At 36.9% G+C, this 17010-nt stretch overlaps 1 protein-coding gene across 1 annotated transcript in view; it reads right to left on the bottom strand.

Annotated features, from left to right (window-relative positions):
* LOC148952055 (uncharacterized) overlaps positions 1-17010 on the bottom strand; it is a 318887-nt gene that overhangs the window by 109127 nt on the left and 192750 nt on the right. Inside the window, exons 19-20 of the mRNA XM_089089125.1 lie at positions 12543-12628; positions 3448-3520 (exon numbers count right to left, since the gene is read on the bottom strand). Of these exons, the coding sequence (XP_088945251.1) occupies positions 3448-3520; positions 12543-12628 (159 nt within the window). The remainder of the gene's footprint in view (positions 1-3447; positions 3521-12542; positions 12629-17010) is intronic.

Genomic DNA, 17010 nt, shown 5'->3' with positions numbered 1-17010 from the left:
GGCTATTTCCCCCCAATCACTTTCGATTATTAAAAAGGGCACTAGAACTGTCGATTTCCAATCGAATGAACCCCTTTTGGAGTCTCTACGACGACCCCTTCTATATGAAGTAGCCTACTTTAAAGAAAAAAAATTTAATAAACTGTACATTGCGTCAACATTGATCTTATATGCCCTCGGGGCATAACTTAAAACCCGAGCCCCGAGGGTTGTGGGGGAGTGTCCTCCTCAAAAAGATGTTGCCTATTTGTGAATCAACTACGCTCAACAAAATGGCTATCTAAAAATTTTGATTGGATGTGTTTGGGGAAAAGGTGGGCGTGAGAGGGGGGCTAGGTGTCCTCCATTCACTTTTTACCATTAAAAATGGCACTAGCCACTCCAATTTCCAATCGAATGAGCCCTTTTCGAAGTTTATATTACAGCTAATTCGATACGAAGTCCCGGGGTATGAAGAAACAAAAAAAAACACATTGTGCCCACATCGTTCTTTACTTAGGCAGCGCTAGCGCGCTGCCTATGATTAGGACCATTATAACTATCTTAATTAATCTTTCAAGAGGTAAATTCTCGCTCTAAAAGCATGACATTAGATTTTATACAATTTTCTCACCAGTTGCATAACAAGTGAAATGCGTCACCAGATGGTGGCTCACACCTTGATCTCTTAAAGAGGACCAAAAGCACACTCTAATCTGCAGCTCTTTTTTTGTTTATAGTGTCGATGAAGTGCATCAGTTATCATGTACATGGCTTTGTTTGCACTCATCAACATCCCAGGCTGTAGCTTACCAAAGAATATGGGTTCAAAGACATCAATGATTCTGTCACATAAAGCTGCAGACATAGAAGCTTGAAAGGTCTTGAGTACCCATATGATTTCAGCTTTGTATGCAGCATCTTTGTCACAAAACATCTCAAGAGTTTTACTTCCCGTGGTAGCTGATGACTCTTCTCATTAGGACTGCTGCCTAGCAGATCCACACAATCGTAACTGCAACAGATTGAGATGGATCACAATCTGTTTCTTGTGCTCTTCCGACAAAGCATGCTGATTCAATGCGTAAAAGCCTTTGCGGCAGTTAAGATTACTCCTACATATTTTGCAGTAAAAACAAGGCTGCAATCCCACACCATTTGTTCATCTTTCTGCCACTCCTGTATTCTTTAGTTAACCAGGAGCGACAAGATTTGCAGTTGCCCATTGTCTTCCCTAAATTCACTTAGGAGACCTGAAAGACAAGTAGGATCAACAAAGCAGAAAAATCATTAACGTTTTTGCCATCTGAATATTCCGCTCATAGTACTCTTCTCACTCAACCTGCTATTAGTTTATTAACTAGCCTAAGGGAAAGAATATATAATTTTTAACATTGGAATACAAATCAATTCGAACAAATTCATACTGGTATGGTTCATTTTATGAAGCTACAAGAAATTATCTATCCTTGAACGCTACCACAATATGACCAATCCATCCCACTCACCCTATAGGTCAATGTTCCTCTCTATCCTTGAACAGTGCCACCTATCTATCCCACCAACAATATAGGCCAACTTTGTGCCGTTATAAGCTTCCTATGTTTACAACAATCAATAGACACTTTGGCCACAGACAAAGTTCCAACTATTTTGCTGCTTCTTTCTGAACTGCAACACCGTAACCAAGAGACAAGCATAACCAGATTTGTGGAGAAGCTATATTATCTAAGAATGGGCTTTCAAATATATCATGCTTCAGTTTTCAAATATACCATGCTCCCAAATAGGGACTTTTGAGGGAGTTAAGCGACTTTCTGCATAAAAAGGGACTTGGAAGGGACTTCAGCCGAAAAAAGGACTTTAGGGATTAATTCCGAGCCCTGCAGTCCAGTGGATATCAAGTTTACGTCTAAGACAGTTATTCTCAAACCCTTGCCTTCGCTTTTCAAACCTCGAAGCTCATACCTAAGATTAAAATATGTACACCACGCAGAGGCCACTAGTATTGATAAGCCAGAGTTTGACTCCAACAACTTCAACTTTTCTCAGTTTATTAAAGGCACTTTCAACGTATACCATACGCATCGTACCTTTCTGCTCAATACTATCATCATATTTGATGAGGTTCCCACACTACTCTAACTTTTCAGCCTATTCCAGAACGTATGCTCTAGCTATGATCAGCGACTCATGCATCTTATTGACGTTATTCCAAATGTTTTTTTTTTTTGACTAACTAATTGAGGGAACAGCACTTAACACTTCTACTCAAATATTTTTTCTTAGCTGGCATAAGCCTTTTTTATAATTGAATAAAAATGATGTTATTTCACTTGTTGATAGATAGTCTATCATCCATCCATCCTAGGACAGAACTAAGGTTGATAGGCATGGAGTAAGTTAATCCAAATAGTCTATCAGTTTTATGAGCCATTTGAAGGCCATTGGAGACCGACCCCAAATAAAATGTTTTCTAAAATTTATGACTAAGCATGTCCACGGAACTTGTAGGCAATTGGGCAACTGATATTGTTCATATTATATGAGCTTTGTCTACTGAAAACCCACTGGAATTGCAATGGGGATGACCTAAATTTTGGGTTGTCTCATGACAAAGAGTGTCCACTGGACTTGTATGTAATCAATTCACCAAGGCAGAATTATTATATTATCTAGAAATTTTCTAACAGAAGTTTCTTAACTTGCGAAAAAACTGTTTTTTTCAGCGATTTTCAACAGATTTTCAACATATTCCCAATCCGAGGTACCTTGCTCACCAGCTTTAAAAAAAATGTTGTAGATCGATAGATATGGTATATGAATAGAACTCAATCTCAATTATGGAACAACAATGAAATTTTCGTCTTTCATTCACACATTAAAATCGTAAGAGAGCAGCAAATTAACCTTTAAAAATTGGAAATGAGGCATAAAGCTTAATTGAGACAGGAGGGGCATATCATCAGCAAGTTAATCATCAAAAAGAATAATGATTTGGTTCAGTAGTATTCTACCTATAAAGTTGCACACAAAGTACACGGCGCAAATAGCTGACAAATAGAATACATCCTTGGCTAGCAAAACACTTAATCATAAAGCACTCAGCAGAAACCCCAAAGTCAGTCCGTACAACAAACAACTGGGCCTCATATACAGTAACAATAAAGTGCGCAATATTATTGGTAAGACAATAACAGCGCAAAGCTCTCAGAAGAATTCCCATGGACAGAATAAAGTACTTAAAAAAAAAAAAAAAAAAAAATGAAAACGACTATAACCTCAGCACACACCTTGTGTTTAATTCTTCATGAGAACTCTAAAACTAAATATTTCAACTTAATACGGTTCAGCAGTACTTGGCAGGGGACTTTATTCCCTACGAATGTAGAGTGATACCTCGCTAATTACTGCAGTGTACTGTTCTGCTTTCTAAAGAAAGGAAAAAGAAACCAAAAATAGGCTTACGTTGGCGGGCATCCAATTTATTGGAGCTCCAACAGGAAGGGGTCTTTCCTTTTCTTCAGCATGAATTTCAGGCCTAAAAATATTTATTATAATTAGTGAAAAAACACTCAAGCAGTGAAAACAAAAAGAGAACAAGAGTAAAAGAAAACGAAAGAGAGAGAAAGAAACAGATACAGAGAAAGAAAGAAAAAAGAGAGACGGAGTAGAATTAAAGCAAATAGAGACAACTTAAAAATCACGTATCTGGAAAAAAGACTATGACTTAGGTAGTTAGGTATCAATATTTCACATTAGACCAATCTCCCCAGGCAGGAAACAGAAAAATAGTGGTAATCTTCGAGGCAGTAACCATTATCACAACAATCCGAATTCATACGTCTGAAAATTGTGCCCTGGAGGATTGCGATCAGCACACACAAGGTTGAATCCTTTCAATGGCTCGCCTAAATAGTATAAATGCACCAGCACAGTAATCTGGCTACCGTAGAAAGCTGCTTTCACAAGTCGGTTATTGTTGGACAAAAGTTATCGAAGTTTTGCCTTTTGAGGTTCGTAGGCGGCAAAAAGTTGGGGGGTGGGGGCTCCCAAAAGTCTCAATGTCATGATGTCTCTCAAAATAAGTTGGCTGATCTCAATCAAAGCTTGTCGAAAGTGATACCCAGTATCCTGTTTGTGAAATTTCAAATTCTGTATCCGACACTACCTCCTCGGGAATAGAGGAGGAAAGTAGCGATCCACTATCCCCAGGTCAAAATTGGGTTCTCGCAAAGATCCACAAAAACTAAAGATCACAAACGAAGAATAGTTATCCTGGAATACAATCGTTCATTCGCGTTAGCATTTATTTCGGGAAGCTGTCAGAGAACCCAATTTTCTTTTGGAGAAGTTCGGGAAACCAAGTCAAATTCAAGTATAGTGGAAGCCCTGGGGAGAGCCTAAATTTTTGCTGTAAGACAAAATACAGGTTGTTAGATTTTCTTTAAATCTAGTGAAAAGAGGCGTCTAATTTTCATAAAATGACTCTTTGGGTCAGGACCCTATCTTATCTTGGTAAGGAAAGGGGCTCTCTAGATTATTATAAGTTGGGTATTTCAGGACTTTTGGGACTCAGGTTTTAAATTTATGTGACCAGCATATCTACTAGAAAGGTAAGTGAAATATCAGCCTTAAAAAAGAAATATAAGCATCAATTAGACAATTCAGTAAAAAATAAATACGGTTAAATACAATGATAAAAAAAATATGTTCGAAAGAAAAAGAAAGAAAGAAGAATGAAATCATTAACAGAGAAAAACAGAGAAAACAGAAAATATCTGCTCAACGTTAGATCAAAAAAAAAAAAAAAAAAGAAAAAAAAATACGAGGAGTAAAAGACTAGCTAATACCCCTATATATAGTTTGAAAGAAGAAAGAAACAGAGATTTCAATTGGGATAGAGTTCCAAAGTGAAACTGACCGAAAAGTGAGGGATTTTTTTTAGATCATTAATGAAACTTTGAGCAAGATTAACTGCCGATATGAATAACGCAGTGATGATGAATGTAGACACGGTAGGAGGAAACTGGATACATAGCGGTAGACTTCCCTGCCATGCTGAGTATACACATCTTAAGTTTTGTTCAGCAATTATATGCTCGGGCGACGATATGCCTATGTCTGAGTAGAGGTCAGCTGAGGTGTAAAGCTGAGGAAGATGAAATGTGGCTTTATCCTACAAAGAGCAGCAATACGAGAGATATGGAAACAAAATAAAGCGTAATATAGGGAAAGGATTATGTCAGATTTCATGAAAGGTCAGAAAGGTCAGACTTCATGAGGTTCAATTTTTTTATTCCTAAATTCGCGGCACCAGGTATTTGCCACTTATCTTTTCTCAAGGTTTTTAGATGACTGTTGAATCTTCTTTTGAAAGAATCAACAGAAAACTTTTAGGGGTAATTTTCCCAAGAAGATCATTCCAGATCGAAGTGCAACGTCGGATGAAGCTGCTCTTCATATAATAAAAAAAGACATAAATAGCACAACAACTAAAAAACTGGCTAAACACTGCCAAAAACAACAATATCAGAAAGGCAAATCCATTCATTAGTCTAACAAAAAGTGTCAAATGTAAGAAAGTTAAAGAGGCACAAATTAAAAAAAAAAAAAAAATTGAGATAAAAATAATGTTAAAAAGGTTTAAAAGAGATTATATAAAAAAGGGGAGGGAACGGAAGAGCCAAACGGACACCAGAATGAGTATCACCAGTAAAAAAAAAAACAAAAAAAAAACTAGTGGTTTATTTGATCAGTAATGAAGGGGACAAATGTTTTTTCATATCTGGAGGTTAAACAACGGATGGGGGACAAGATAGGGATTGGTTCAGATACAGTACGTGGTAGGCGGTGTCTGGATGGGGTGTGTCTTTTGGGGAAAATGTCTTCCTTGCGAGGGTTTATTATTGCGTTTTTTGCAAAACGGAGGCACAATGTTCCTCTTCTGTGCTCAAGAGTATCCCGCTTCGTTTTTTTTAGAAGGAGTGAATAGAGTACCAAAGTTTCTTTAAAAATTATTGTTGGGGCTCTTCTTTGAATAGGTTGAAATTTATCTTATTCATCACGGGAGATGACATGATGTCATACTTGACAAGCATATTAAAAGTATAGGTGAACCAAGTAGGTATAGATCCTTAACTACTGGGATGGGGGGGATGTTAAATTTATTTAAGACCTTCAAGAGAGACGTAGATACATTAGCTCTATGAGAAGTATCTTTCACGTGGATATCCCACTTTAAATTAGAGGAAATTGTAACCCCAAGTAATTTAAAGGAAGACACAGAAATATCTGGGGGTATAGGGTCAAGGAAGGCGGGAATAGATTTCAAGAAATTTATCGTAATTATATTTGATTTAGTGGAATTTACTTTCATATTTAGGTTCTTAGGTTCATCCGAAATGTGGGATAGAATTTCAAGGGGGTCACTTTTAATATTCCTGTGACATACTTCGAGGATCGTCAAGTCATCCACGTATTTCCACCTATGGGGGAAGTCCTTACCAATATCATTAATCATGACTAGAAATAAAAGTGGTCCCAATAAGGTTCCTTGAGGAATTCCACAATATATAGGGAGGGGGTTAGAGAAAATATTTTTGTATTTAACAACTTGGGATCTATTTGAAAGAAATGATATAACAATATTTAATTACAGAGGATCAAGTTTAAAGTTAACCAGGAGTGAACGAACTAGGGTTGTGTGGTCAACCAGGTCAAAAGCTTTTTGGAGATCAACCACTACAAGGTTCAGCCAGACATTTGGTTTATCAAGGTTACTTACAATGGTATGCATTAAGTGCACAAGGTAATGGGTGGTGGAAGTTTTCTTTAAGTTACCAAACTGCCAGGTGTCAATATGTGGACAAATTTTATCCTAAAGCCAGTCACAGAGGAAACCTTCATAAAGTTTGGAAAAAACTGAAGTGAGTGTAATGGGGCGAATGTTGGCGAAAGTCAGACTGGCGAATTTTTAGGGACAGGTGTTATAAAACCTTGTTTCCAGCAACTTGGGAATTTACCAAATTTTGTGATGTGGTTGAAAATATTTGATAAAGGCTCAGCAATTTTGTCCGAAAAGGCTTTAATTAAGTCAACTGGGATGTACAAGGGACATATACTTCATTTTCTTAGCTTAAGAATTTTATTTATAACATCAGAGGGAGAAATAAAGGGGAAGGAAGTATTGGGAGGAATAGTTGAACTTGAGCCAGTGAAAGGGGGGAGACTTTGCACGATGGAAGCAAGGTACAAGTTCAGATCGTTGGCAGTCTTATTAGGGGGTTCAGGGAGATGAAAATCAACTTCGGAAGGACTTTTTCCGCATATTTCTTTAATTTTTCTGTACCATTGCTTGGGCTTGTTAGAATATAGATCTTTGACTTTATTATTATAGTAATTAAAAGCTGCTTTTCTTAATTTTTTCTTTAGGAACTTCCTTAGACTATTAGCCTCATTAATGCGACCTGCTTTGAAAAAATGGATTTTTTTTCTTATAAGTTTTTTTAAAGACTCAGTAACGTAAAGCTTATCTGTAGAACACGTTTTAAATTTTTTCTCAGGGAAGTGGAATTAATAATTACTCCTCAATAGATTTTGGAGGGACAAAGCCATGTAGTCAACGTCATTTGTTTGATACACAGTGGACCAATTTTCAGTAGTAATCCAGGAGCCAAAATTGAAAAGTCCGGGGTCTGTGAGAGGTCTATAAGCGGTTCATTTATAGAAAACGACTGTTTAACTTTAGCCAGCGGTGATAGGAAAAGGCTAAAGTGGTAACTACCCGCTAGAGGGGGCAGAGTGTTGACGGGTTTGTAAAACTTCAAAAGATTAGAGCAAATTAAATCAAGAGTAGTGTTGCCTTTTATAGTAGGGACATTAACGACCTGTTTTAAATTAAAAGCGTTACATGTAGAATCAAGTTTTAAATCGTTTGCGTCACCCATCAGAAAAATTCCTGCATTTGGGTATTTTGATAGTACAAAATCAGCACTTGCATGTAATTTTTCGATAAAATTTATTTGGTCAGCGGATCTCTGATTAGGGGAGTAATAAAAACAACAAAGGACAATTAAATTAAAAGGACGCGGCAATATTTTAGGTCGAACACATACCCACATAAGTTCATCAAAGGGATTAAGACACGAAATTGGGATTTCACTGGGATATAAATCATTACGGATAAAGAACAGAATTCTGCCACCTTTCTTACCCAGTGTGTGGTTTTCTGGTCTGAGTTTAATAAATTGAGAATAATTGTTAACCTTTAACATGTGCAAATTTTGGATCTTGAACTTAAGTAATAGCGATTACATCTAATCTATATATTTTTAGACAGTGTGTCAAATTCATTGTGTTTCTCAAAGTTAATGATTTCAGCGTTGCTCAACAAAAGTTTGGGGAATCGAACGCAACTTTTGAAGGTACCGTTTTTACACTTTAAATTTTTTATATCACAGATGCGGTCAGGGGTTCTAGTGGAATTCTTAACGGGGGCTAAACTTGGATTGCGAGAACAAGGGACAGGCGGATCAAATCCATCTTTTTCAAATACAATTGTATTTAATTGAGCAGGTACTAGCGGAGACTCTAAACAGCGGAAATTATTTGAGGTTTTAGAAACTCTGCATGAAGATGTTAAAAGGGGATCGTTCTGTCTGGTTACTCTTGAACCTGAGTCATACTGGTGGGGTAGCCAGGGGGGATAAAGCGCAAGAGAAGGGAGAAAGGTTGCATGGTGACCTGGTAATAAGTCAAGTTGGGAGTGTTCTTTAAATGGGGGGGGGGGGGTCGGGGGGCAAGATGATGCTGAGGGAGGGAAGTACGGTGGGGGGTCTCTGAGTGGGGCGGGGTGGGGTGTGTTTTGGCAAATAACGGGTGGAGTCCAGAACCGGCTGGTAACTTCTTGGACGCACGGAGACGAAAGGAGTCGAAAGGAAGTGGATTTTTGGGAGGAATATGAGTGAGGGGGGGGGGGTTTGGGGATGGTCCGAATTGAGTGAAGTGATTGTGGGGGTTGGACTGACTGGGCACGCGTAATGACTTGGGGCGGAGGATTGTTTCGAGGGATGGATTCCTGTGGCATACTGCTCTGTATCAGGCATGCAGGGGGATAAGAATGAAAGTCGAATGGAACACGAACTAGGGGAGGGGGGGGGGGGGGCGTGAATACTTTTGGCGTCGCTCTAAAAAATGTTGGGTTTTAAACCTACGCTCCAAACCTGAAGATGCATGAGCAAAAGTACACGACTTATCAATACAAGATAAAACAGAGCAAAGATCAACATGGTCAAAAATACACTTATAAGACACACAAACTGCCGAAATAAACTGACAACAAATATGCAGAAACTTGCATTGTTTGCAGAACTTACAGAAACCACTATCAAAATGCTTGCAGATTACATTTTCCTTTCTGCTTATTTTTGTATTTATTTCACTTTTATCCTTCTCTTTCGTAATTATTTCAAAGATAATAAAAATGTCATCGTATGGTAATGAATTCACCATAACCTTTTTGTTTAGTTCATTATCACCAGGTAATTTATGTGAAAAGCCGGAAGGCACTGGACTATTAACAAACTCAACGGCGTCATCAGTAGTCATAGTACACATAAGTATTTGTTATTTCTCATGGAATAATCTAGAATTAATGCTGGATTTGCTGAACTCACATAACTGATTCACTATGGTAATAATAATTGCTACGTTGTTTTTTAAATACTTTTGTAATTTGGTGATTTTCAATTTAAGAGTCCCCTGATTGTTCTATAGACTGCCGAATTCATCTTCCATAAGGAGACGTTGTGAATTATGGGAGTTGATAATTTCACTTAATTTTTTAATTTCAAGATCACGTTCCTGGAGTATATCGTTACCAATTTTTTGGTCATTGAGAAAAATTTCAACTTGTTTTTTCAAATCTTCAATGGCTACTTCATGCTCTGAATTCTTCTCTAACTGGGAATTGTATGTCGAATAGAATGCTTGCTTTCTATTCGAAATGAATGATTGACCCTAAAAGATGATTCAAGACCATTTTCTTTTTTTTGAAGATACAAAGCCTAACTTACTCGCTATAGTGGAGAGAAGTGCAAAGGCGAAAAATTACGAAGAAAATATTAAATATCATATTTTTTTTATAGATGATGAACAGCTTCTATTTTTTTATGGCGGGTAGTTTTTATAACTATTATGATAGTCTTTACTAATGTAAAGTATCAAGGAGGCACACTTGTGCCTCTATAAAGAGGCGACCCACCACAATGTTAAGCGATTTCCGGTCCTAGCGGTCGCAGAGAGACAGCGGTAATCGCATTTTGTAGCCCAAGCTCAAACTAAGAAACTTGCAAAATTTCACCCCCTCCGACTTTATCTTCATGGGTAAAACTGGGCCGGAAGTTTTGAACCTCCAACCACAGCCCCCCCCTTTAATGTTGTCCGATTGGGTTGAAATTTAGAGGTGAAGCTTTCCTAGGGCCTGGGAGCGTATCCTCGAAATTTCAGCTCAATCCGATCACTCCTTCCCTGTTTTCCAAAAACCAAATATAGCCACTTAAAGTTCCAATTTTTTTTTTCTTCTTAGCCATGCCTACGGGCCACAGCTGGCAACGGATCTGGGTGAATAAGGACTCATTCGAAGCGGAATTTGACCTGTTAGGGCCTTTTGATATTTTCAGACCGAAAAAATTATCCCCCGAATGTACATTTATAAAAAACCTTGTTGTTCGATAATCGCCCATGTTAATTTTTCCCATCACAGCCCCCTTTTAACGTCGTCCGATCGGGCTGAAATTTAGAGGACAAACTTTTCTGGGGCCTGAAAGCTTATCATCGAAATTTCAGCTCAATCTGATGACTCCTTCCGTGTTTTCCAAAAACCAAATATCAAGTTTTGTGGGGATTTGCTTCCGTCAAAAATAGATTCGACTTACTAAAAAACAATTACAATTGTGTCTCTTTAGTACAGCGGTCGGTACTCCTGACTGTCAGGCGGAAGATCCGGGTTCGATTCACCGTAAGAGGAAATTTTTTATATACTGAATTTAAAGTTTAAAAAAGAAACTCAGTTTCTTTTTTAAATTATTTGAAAAAAATTACGTTCTCTAAAGAGTTAAAGAGGCTGAGTTACAAGGTCGACCCTTAAAACACCCTGTCGAGAAAGAAAAGAATAATACACAATCATTTAACAGTTATTCAAGCAATAATAAGTAATAAACTGTACAAAAACGTGCAGAAATTATTTGAAAAAAACTACGTTTTCTAAAGAGTTAAAGAGGCTGAGTCACAAGTTCGAACCCTAAAACATACAGGGATTACAATGTACAGTTCGGGGACTGCCGCCCCCCAAACTCCCGCTTTCGCAGCGTTTAAATAAAAAAAAATTTTTTTTAACTGAAAGTAAGGAGCGACATTAAACCTTAAAACGAACAGAAATTATTCCGTATATGAAAGGGGCTGTGCTCTCCTCAACGCCTCGCTCTTTACGCTAAAGTTTTTATTGCTTAAAAAAAAGGGTTGTGAGAAAGTCAAACTTTAGCGTAAAGAGCGAGGCGTTGAGGAGGGCACAGCCCCTTTCATATACGGAATAATTTCTGTTCGTTTTAAGGTTTAATGTCGCTCCTTACTTTCAGGTAAAAAAATTTTTTTTTTATTTAAAGGCTGCGAAAGCGGGGGGTTTGGGGGGTGGCAGCCCCCCAACTGTACCTTCTAATCCCTGTACGTTTTAAGGTTCGAACTTGTGACTCAGCCTCTTTAACTCTTTAGAAAACGTAGTTTTTTTCAAATAGTTTCTGCACGTTTTTGTACAGTTTATTACTTATTATTGCTTGAATAACTGTTAGATGATTGTGTATTATTCTTTTCTTTCTCGACAGGGTGTTTTAAGGGTCGACCTTGTAACTCAGCCTCTTTAACTCTTTAGAAAACGTAGTTTTTTTCAAATAATTAGTAGAATATAGTATGGTCTCACTTCCATATAATAGAGGGACAGTGAGAAAAAGCCCAAAAATGCAGTATGGTCTTTCAAAATACACCGCTGTACTTTTTTCCTGTTTAGTATTATGCTATAACATTCATATCACAGATTTACACAGTCAAGTAATTCCTGAGCTTGGGGGGTAGCTAAGCAAAGATTATTTCCAGTGATAAAGAAATTACTGTCATCAACAAAGATGAATAGATGCACATATAACCCCAGCCGTCGATAAGACTATGAATAAAAATAAAGTCAAGAGGGAGTCAAGTACAGGGTTTTGTGGTACACCTTTATATATTTCCACATCTTTATGGGTTTCTACAAGAAATAGAAATCAAAACTTAACATACTAATAATTTAAATTTTTTCCCAAAATAAACAATATTTCTGAAGAATAACATTTTAACAAAAGAATTCCTGGAAATGCGGCAAAATAACTCTTAGGAAATGAAATTTTGATATAAGATCAGTCACTTTTAATTTTGTTTTTCCTAGTTCATGCGGTCAGTAAACCAAATTATAATTGGGTAGTACATATTGGTGGAAAACCCTAATTAAACCATTAAACAAAATAAAATCATACTGGCAATTAAAAATAGGTTTATATGCCAAACGAGAACTCAAAGGTGGCATCGGGGCTAGCTGTTTATTCCGCTTCTTCTTTTTTTTCTGAAAATGAAATTAGATTTTAGAAACTGACCAATGAATGGAAAAACTTATAAACGGCAAACATAAACAAAGTTCCCTAAAGATGAACCTAAATACATAATCAGCCAAAATATTATTAGACAAATACATTTTTGTAGATGTGTCAGACAACAGATTCCATAAGGAAATATAGAAAAAATCAACTGGACATCTTTTGTGAATATTAACAGGCATCCGGCAATAAAGAAATCTTGTACTAAAATAATTTTGTAGATGTGAGATTAGAAGGGGGGGGGGGCTCCACTCCAAAAATGTATAAATCAAATTTTCAAGTAGTTGAGCGTAAACGTCTTTAAATCAATGTTTTGAATCTAGTACTTATTTTCTGCTGATTCATAGCTTTTGCGTAATAACTAAAAAGGTGTTAAATAAAAAATTCCACATTTTTCAATCGTTCAAACATCCTTTTATTAAGATATAAGACAAAAATATTTTTTTTTGACTTCCGAGAAATCTGGTCGACTACGGATAGAAGAGAGGGTATGAAGATGGCTTAGTGGCCTTCCTCTACAAAGTTGCATGTCCATGATCAGTCTTGTCCATAAAATCAGATTTATATCATAATGCTTTGATATTCAAAAGGTGAAACTTATGTTATAAACTATCATCTTTGATATATGATGGGAACTTTTACTACCTCGGCATCTAAAAAAAAAACAACTAAAACATAAAGGTCGAAAATGGGTTTATAAGGCCAACAAAAATATTGGACGAAGAAGGCGAATTTTTTGGGAGAACAACTGCCTTTCTTCATCAGTGCTATATGAGAGATTAGAATAAAACAGTGCTTCCATTCCACTAATATGTGAACAAAGTATTTAAGTGCGAAAAAAAGAGAAGAATTATAGTAGGACACAATCCGGAAGTAAGTATGTTATCGTGCTTACTATTTGAACAGGAATGTTAACAAAATTGATTCTTACGCTATATTACCAGTGTTTCCACTTCAAGTTTTTTCAATCCCTAAACGGCTGTTGGAAAAACCCCTAAAAATACCTATTTTCAATACCAATATCCCTACAAGTTTCCCCATTTTCTGACTTCTTTCCAAGTTACAAGGAAAGACTTATTAGGCTGACTTAATAGCATTTGTTCAAGACGACTTATTTTGCAACTCAAGACCTTTTACGTGTACCAAAATATCTTCTTTAGACGTTTAAAACAATACTTCGTATTTATCGAATAGTTAAGTTCGTTTTAGATTTATAGATTCAGGGTCAAGGTCTCAGAATCCAGACCAGTATGAATATATTTTATTTATTTGTTTTTCTTTCCCATTAATTTTTCCTTCTCTACTACTGCTTTTGCAACACCCTCATTTTTATTTAAATTGGTACGAAGGATTGGCATGAATGATATCCAACCGGTCACTTTTTACGCATTTTTTTTTTGACTTTTTGACTTTTTTTTATATATTGAGTTGTTATTTTGAAGTAGAGTGTAATAGCAAAAATGAATCACTTAAAGTTTTATTCTAGGACAACGCCTGCATTTTGATCTTTTGAATTATTCGATTTTAACTAGTGTAGACTTCTACCAGCCTCCCAGTTTTCTAGAAAATGCTGAATGTAGACGCACTTTAATTTGTATTCAGAAAAATTTATTGAGAATTACCAAATAATAAGATTAAATACCCCGAGTCATCGTTGTCGTTGCCATTCCCATCGTCTTTCCCAAGGCCTGAAAAAGTGACACATTTGGACGCAGTCGTATCAGATTTCACGGACTTCATTTTTTCATTAGATTCTCGGGGAACGTAGGGGGGCCTTTGTGCTTTATCCCATACTTGACAGAAATCGCCGTAGCCAAAGTTACATTTTTGATCCCATTCCTCTTTTCATTTCTTACTGTTTTCAGAACGTTGAAAAGTCTTTCCAAAACGACATTTGAGCAGGGAAGTCCAAAAACAAATCGAATGACATAGAAGAACGCTAGTGAACTTTAGCACTCCACTTGGCATGTTGAAGGACACCACCCAGTTTCGGATATCAATAAGATTTCCGCCACTGAGACACCTGTCGTTTGGACTAAGCAGCATCAATGCTCGCTACTCTTTTTCAACCAGCCCAAAATCCCACGAGGGGTGTACGAACTTCTGACACAAATATCGCAACGATAGAATACCACCATCCGATGCGACTTATGGGTCTACAATCTCTACAAAGTTTTAAATGTCATGATCAAATGGAAATCGGTCGACTAGCTGGACACAGCTTCAATATACAACTTGAATCATTTCTGCCGAAATCCCGCCGTTTTTATCCGAAATTCAAAAATCCATAGGCTCAGCAAGGAAAAAAGTGGAAAATCCAAATTTAAAGTAGAAATAAAGTACTAAAGTAGGTCTAAAAATATTAGAGGAGAAACATTCAAAATAAAGTATTCTACTCTAAAATATAGCAGAAATGGAAGCACTGGAAGAAAATAAAAAATATGAATGACATAACTTGGAGAAACCAAAATGATAAAACCAACTAACGTGGAAAGACAACAGGAAAAAAAAATGTAAGGATTAAAAAACAGTAAAACCAAAGAACACAAAGAACCAACATAAATAACATACGATTAAAATTCCCAAGCTAGCAGAGCTGAAAATTATAAAAGCCAGAAACCCTAATTCTAAGAGCAAGCCACTCATCATAATTTACGATTAGAGAAAAATTCTTTCACTCACCAGGCAAGTGAATGCACATGCTGTCGAATTTTAATCAATGCTTCTTTTGCAGTAGCTTTTTTGGATCTGAGAGGTTAGGGGACACATGTCATTTGTGAATGCGAAAGTGATACAGGATTTATCTTAGAAATGAATGACTATCAGTGTCTTGTTTTTTAGTTTTAGCTTGAAAAATGAAATAAGAGTCACTTGTTCTTATGTCAGTCGTATCTCTGTTCAAAGCTAATCTAACAGAGATACAAAATACCAAACGGCATTTGGCATTTATATTATTTAAACACCATTTTGGGTCTCCATCTTTAACTCTAGATGGAAAGTCCTTCTTAAGCGGCATCAAAGTGACGTTGGAGCAAACCTTTCCTGAGTTCATCTGATTTCCTCTAAACAGAACCATAGCTGCTACTTGTCTCGAGCAGTACCACTCGGGGAAACTGTAGTTTAGTTAAAGACACGTTAGTAGTAGAAATTTGTTAACCAATTGATGAGGTAAAAAACATCAGGAAATAAAGGAGAAGAACGGAAAAAGAATCTGAACGCAACAAATGGGGCAGGTAGACCTTTGGGATCTCAATATATTCTCAGGGGATATTAAGAATAAAATGTTATACAGTAATCTAAACATTTGAGACAGGGGATGGCGGCGAAAACCATCTCTTGGTATCCCATTTACTGTCACCATTCAGTCACTGGCCGTCCTGCCCAGTGTCTAACCATAAAGCAGGGTATTTTTTGGAATACGCTGCCAAGATTGGATGAACTGAAGCTAATAAGAGATGCCAAAATTATGCCCAGGGGGGATCACAATGCGCACATAAAGCGCCAGCAGTGGCTCAAGAAAAGGTTTCTTAAGGAGCAGCCCAAGGTGGGAGAAAGAAATTCGACTGTTAGCACAGGTTCTAAGGAATGAGTACCACTTGACAACGATGGCTAGCAAGTGGTGTATGATTCCCCTCACTTTTGAGGGGTGATTGTTGGCTGAAAAAGAAGGTATAAAGCTAGCGAGAGGAGCTTTCAAGATGGAGTACAATAATCGGCGGACACTTTGATACTATCAGGATAGGCTCCCGAGGATAAATAGATATAGTTAAGTCTTAATTCAAAACACCAATCGTGAGGGGGCACAGACAGCCCAGCGAATATTGATGCTGTATTATTATCATCATTATTTTGGGAGGTGGTGTGAAGGAAATGGTACTTTTTGGTCTGAGCCTCAGCTCAGTTTCGTGAGACTACCCACAATTATTTTCTAATTAATTATTTATTTAATTAATTTATTTAATTAATATAATTAATTAATTATTTTTCTAATTATTTTCTAAATAATTATTTAGCATTACTATAATACTGCATGAATATTTAGTATTTAGCCAAGACAGTATCCAAGAGGGAGGATTACAGGGTTTGAACCACCCCCCCCCCCCCCCAAAAAAAGAACTTATGCCCGACTCGTAGAAACGTAAGAAAAATGCATATAAATAATTTGCGATGCCTTTTAAAAGTTTTTTTTGTAAACACTCCCCCCCCCCGCCCCAACGAAAATTGAATTTTAAATTTAAAAGTACTTGAAAATTTTTCCCTAAAAATTATTCCCGTGGATCATTCTTTTTCCGGAAATCCCCCCCCCCTCGCGAAAAAATTTTCACAGAACATTCCAGTCTCTCCCCGGAAA

This window comes from Artemia sp. Qi Xiang Cuo, chromosome 5, assembly GCF_049724085.1.
Source record: "Artemia sp. Qi Xiang Cuo chromosome 5, ASM4972408v1, whole genome shotgun sequence".
Classification (NCBI taxonomy): domain Eukaryota; kingdom Metazoa; phylum Arthropoda; class Branchiopoda; order Anostraca; family Artemiidae; genus Artemia; species Artemia sp. Qi Xiang Cuo.
The sequence above is the reverse complement of the archived record's forward strand: the minus strand, read 5'-3'. Positions and strand labels throughout refer to the sequence as shown.